Below are 5,400 nucleotides of genomic sequence, written 5' to 3'. Positions count from 1 at the left end.
TTTTTCATTATACGTGAAATGTATTCATTTAACAAAGTAGTATATATAACCATTTAAATACGGTCGATATATACGGAAAATATAACTCGGATATATTCCATAAGATCATTTTTAAAATTACGATTTTTGTTACAAAATTTAAAATTTCATCTAAATACACTTCAAATATATGTAAAATATATATCAAATATAGTTAACGATAAACTTGAGAATAAGTATTATCTACCAGATCATACAAAATACAACTAAAATATAGCCAAAATATATACGAAATACAACTATTAAATCATAAATCCAAAACAAAAAGTCTAATCAGTTAACATAGAGTAGACTTTCCAAATACCATTTAACCACCAATATAGCATTACATTGAAAAACATCGGATGTTCAACAATGTGAAATACAATCATACTAGAACAATATGAATTCAAGATGAATTCATTTTTATTACTTCGAAATTTAAAAGTAGAATTGTCTTAACAAATAAAATCAAAATGGACTTATTTATTCTTCTTATTAAGCGGCGGATTATCACACGAACGCCTATTATGACCAAGACGTCCACATTTACGGACGAATTTCTGCGTTTACCAATCATCAACTCTTGTAATGGCTTGTCCCTCTTCTTTTTGGCCTCCCGGGGTCTCTTATAGATCGGTGGCATAACAACTTCATCTAATATACTTTTAGGAACATTCCACTCGGTCTCGTCGGGAAGAGGATCATCCGGCACATCATATGTGTTCCACAATTGTTTTCCGGCTTGAATAAATCCGAACAATATACATCGAAATCAAATTTTTATTCTTCAATACGCCCGTGCATGAGAACACGGTATCTCGTCTAGTTGGAACATCTTTACCGCAAGTTTTTTCTTCTTCAAATCTATTATGAAACGCCTCGGTCCATCATTCAGCGTGTAAACATATTCGGTTGACGCTTGACACGAGAACCATTTAACAAATAAACAAGCATTTCACGAGCGGTTTACCATATTAGGAATATATATAAATATACATTACATATAGTAAAAATGTAGATTAAATTTTTGTGTTGCAAACAAAGATACCCTCGTCATTCGTATTGATTTGTACTCGTTGATCGACAACATCTCTTGATACCGCCTCATCGGTGTTGTGAATGTATAGGTACCATTTTTTTCTATTTGTGCAATTCCATCTACCAAACATCTTCCTCACTTCTTCAAGGAAATCAAAAATATGTAACTCTCTTTGACAACCGGTTTTCCATTAATACATTCGGCTATATTCGAAGTCATTGTCCATCCTCTATTAACAATTGAATAAAGCCTAGACCATTTATCTCTTCCGAGCATCTTCTAGGTATCGTTTTACCCGAATATCAACATTCCTAATCTTCTCCATCAATTTATCGAACTCATCTGGCCGTATGCTTTCGCTAGTGAATAAAATATAGGACTCGACACCTTTGTTTGTTGTGTATTGCTTTGTCACATTTTTCCACAAATGCCATACACAAGCCAAATGAGGAACAGTAGGATACACCTTAGAAAGCTAACGTGTATTATGCTTTCATGTCTATCAGACACGACACACATATTTTGCCTAACACCATAAGCCTGCTTGAACAGTTCAAAGAACCACGTCCACGACTTATTATTCTCAGAATCTATCACACCATACGCTAGTGGTAGGATATTACCTACAAAAATCAGTTTATATTTATAATATATTCAACACATATTTCAACTGAATTTGATCTCACCTTGTATTTTTAGCACCATCATTTATAAAACAACGGTATATATTTACAATATATTTACCTCATATTTACGGTGTATTTCATCATATAATATTCACAAATTTACACTGACAATACATCCAGAGTATGTTTTTGACTTATTTGCAAATCAATATGCATAATGTTGTATTTATAAAAAAAACATTCGTAGAATAGAATTCCACATACCTGCCCATCCAAAGTACTTGCCGACACAAATGTACCATTATACTCTTTGATTGATACCATGCTGTGGTACTACCATCAAGTAGGTCACCATGGTAACTTCAGATGAGTTATGCTCATAGTTTCTAGACAGAAAAGTTATATAAGAAGAGAGCTTGCTTCAATTATCTCACACATTTTAAGTTTGCCATCTCTTTTGACAGATTAAAGTTTCAAACTCGGCTCTCATAAGTGCCTTTATGACTGAACTTGAACCTGATACACCTGTAACTCAGGTAACATAGTATTTATTTTGGCAGAATTCTCGAATGATCAGATATAGCCTGACAAATGGTAATTGAATGATTCTTTTCCCTTGTGTGTCAGTGTGATTATGAGCGCCTGCAATTGTCAACCAATCCATATTTGGAAAGGAATGTGGAATTTCTGATTGAGTGCATGGATGACTTGTCAATGGAGCAGCAAAAAGTTAGTCCTTCTCTTCCTTTGTCAACCTTTCCCTTTCTGTGGAGTGTGTCATATGCTTGGATGTCAGTTGCTAACATTACCGCCTGTTTACAGTTCCAATTTTACTATCGGAACCTTTCCCGTCAACAAGCTCAGCAGCAAGCTTGGCTTCAAAAGAGGAGGTATCCTTCTTCTTTCTTTGGGGACATTTTTAAGTGCTTGTTCACCTTCTTTACATGTGACATAATAGCCAATATGATAAGCTTACAGATGACCTCGTAGAAGTACATCTGATACATATCATATATGGTCTAATAATTGGAGAGGATGTCCTATCATTGCTCTAATATATTTTCTTACAAGGAGCACATTGGTAAAGGGTTTTACATTGTATTGGAAATTGCATAGTTGAGGTCCTCCTAGCACTGCTTGACTTTTGGTTGGGATTAAATTGTTCTATTAAAATATTCCGCACGTCATGGTGAAACCCGTTATATATGTAGCATTGACACAGAGACACCCGTTTATGTCTTGGCTGTGGTGCGGATGATATATACCTGGTGAAGTCTGCATTTATTTTTATTTTTCCCAAGAGGTCCTTTCTCATTGATACATGTTCTGGATTTTTTTAGGGCTGAGAACATGGCACGTAAAGCAGCTGGAGAAGAGCTATTGCCTGAGGAGGATCCTTCTAATCCTGCCTTTAAGCCAATCCCAGAACCCTCACGATTGGACAGCTTCCTCATAACTAATCAAATAGCAAACTACTGCAACCAGATTAACGGGTGAGTAACAGTCTAAAGCGATGATCATTGTTCACATGCATGTTTGCTAGGAACAGTTCAACTGAGGGAAACACAGCCACTTCTGAGCATAGTCACTGATTCAACCCTTAGATATCCTTAGTCTTTTATAACTTGGTCATTAACATTCTAATTTCAAAAGAGAGTCGAAATGCTTTTACCACCATTCTGAGTGAGATCTTGAGGACGTTCCCTATGTAAAACTAAAAAATATATAAGAGAGAAAAGGAGAAGGAAGATTGAGCCCTTTTAGTTTTCTATTTGATTTGATCTATCTTAGCATTTCTCTGAGACATAGTTTTGACGTGAATACTACACTATGGCTTCATAAGGAACAGGACTTATTAGGTGTGCATGTATTTATTTGGAGTTTTGAGTAGTAGCTGGGGAATTATCATGAGGAGTTCGTAACGCGCACTCAAGGGCTTGATCTAATGAAGTGGGTGTAGAGGGAAAAATCACTTGATTTTTCTCATTTTCCCAAGTCTTGGGGGAAGAAGTTACTTGGGGCTTGTGGTGCTGAGCAGACTAGCAGTTATCCGATGAAATAGTCTTGATGTACACAAGCTACGTTATTCCACCAAAGGGAAAAAGAAATGAGGGATTTGTTTCCTTGTGTTGGTTTGTTCAGGTTTATGTCATTTTTCTTGTTCACTATGATGTGTTTCCTTGTGTTGGTTTGTTCAGGTTTGTGTCATCTTTCTTGTTCACCGTGTTTTGGCGAATATCGCTTGGTTTTATCATTTTCCTTGTGCATTTCCTGATTTTTGTTCTCTAGGAAAGAATTCCGTCTGTACGAGTAGTACTCAATACCTTTATTGTTTAGCTGAACTCGTTTGCGTATTGCTTGCAGTGTTGCTGGACAGAGCTTCAGTAGACTATATCTGATGAAAGCTCTTCATGACAACTGAGGAAATCTATGGAGTTATAGCCCAATTTTGTATTTTTCATCTTACGTCAGTTATTTAAACACTTTTTGAGTTGATATATGAAAAGAATGAATTCCTCAGTGTATGTCTTATTTTTTGAAGCAGTTACTAATTCATGATCTGGCATGTACAGAATGAAAACTTCATTCTCGATTCTACGAGAATTTTTATGAAAGCCTTTCATTTGCTTCTCTTCGATGAAAGTTTGATTTTCCCAGAATGTATCCTAATTCTTCTTTTGACGATCGATTCAGTCTGCTTATAACCTTCGCTCATTAGTTCTTTCACTGTAGCCTACAAGATGGAGGAAATGAAATTGTGTATTTATAAGTTCATCATTCTACTGTCCGAATATCTAAAAGTTTTAAGTTTGAAATTAATTAGATACTCCCTTTTATTTCTGAAAATTAATCAATTTCCCTAGATAAGCTAAAAAGTGCTAAAAGTTGAACAAATAAAATAAGGAACTTGTATTCTGCATATTTTTTCCACAAGCTGATCAAAATATTTGAAGATGTAAAGACTGGATCGTTACTTTTGTACGTATTCAGATTTGTTTCTAGGCAAATGACTCGAGATAATGCATAAATATCCTCAATTTGTTTTTCTTACATTTTTTTTGCGCGGATTCCCTTCTTTTTGGGGTGGTCTTTAAAATTTTGTCCCTCAAATTGCTGGTCTTTAAGTTTTGCCCTTTGCTTGAAAAGGTGATCGAAAATATCAGTGGTTCTAGGTTTGAATTTTTGCTCAGTTAAAAAAAAAAATCACAAGGCAAGGCTTTGCAAAAGGTTTTGTCTTATAGTGCAGATTTTTCGTTAAGGCATAGCTAAAAGTCTGTCTCATAAGACAGAATTTTTCCTTAAAATATAGACTTTACCTTATAAGGCAAACTTTTAGTTATGCCTTAAGAAAAAGTTTTGCCTTATGGGGCAAACTTTTAGTTATGTCTTAAGTCAAAGTCTGCCTCAGAAGGCAGAACTTTTCTTTAAGACATAGACTTTGCTTTAAAGAAATAGACTTTGCTTGAAAGAAATAGAAAGGCAAAGTCTATGTGTTAAAGAAAAGTTCTGCCTTTATTTACTTTAGCATAACTAAAAGTACGTTAAAATTTTAGAATTTTTTGTAAAGCTTTGTTTTGCAATTTTTTTTATTTTTATGATTAATTAAGATTCAAACCCAGAACTTTGAGATATTTCAGGTGAAGAGCAAAAATTAAAGACCAGTAATTTGAGAGACAAAAACTAAAGACCACCCCAACGGAGGACAACCGTGCA

General features: G+C 34.8%; 1 protein-coding gene across 2 annotated transcripts; it reads left to right on the top strand.

The window, feature by feature from the left end:
- Positions 1–2,034: 2,034 nt before the first annotated feature.
- Positions 2,035–4,479, top strand: LOC132040603 (eukaryotic translation initiation factor 3 subunit H-like). 2 transcript variants are annotated; one of them, XM_059431259.1, is made up of 6 exons: positions 2,035–2,222; positions 2,314–2,415; positions 2,509–2,576; positions 3,027–3,179; positions 4,051–4,137; positions 4,260–4,479. In XM_059431259.1, the coding sequence occupies exons 1-5, from the start codon at positions 2,187–2,189 to the stop codon at positions 4,106–4,108; spliced, it is 417 nt and encodes a 138-aa protein (XP_059287242.1). In that variant the 5' UTR covers positions 2,035–2,186; the 3' UTR covers positions 4,109–4,137; positions 4,260–4,479. The 2 variants fall into 2 exon arrangements, with proteins under 2 accessions (XP_059287242.1, XP_059287241.1); XM_059431258.1 differs by having other exon boundaries at positions 4,051–4,474.
- The last annotated feature ends 921 nt before the right edge of the window (positions 4,480–5,400 follow it).

Source organism: Lycium ferocissimum, chromosome 12 (genome assembly GCF_029784015.1).
Source record: "Lycium ferocissimum isolate CSIRO_LF1 chromosome 12, AGI_CSIRO_Lferr_CH_V1, whole genome shotgun sequence".
NCBI lineage: Eukaryota > Viridiplantae > Streptophyta > Magnoliopsida > Solanales > Solanaceae > Lycium > Lycium ferocissimum.
Note: the sequence above shows the minus strand (reverse complement) of the source record. Positions and strands in the feature narration are given on the sequence as shown.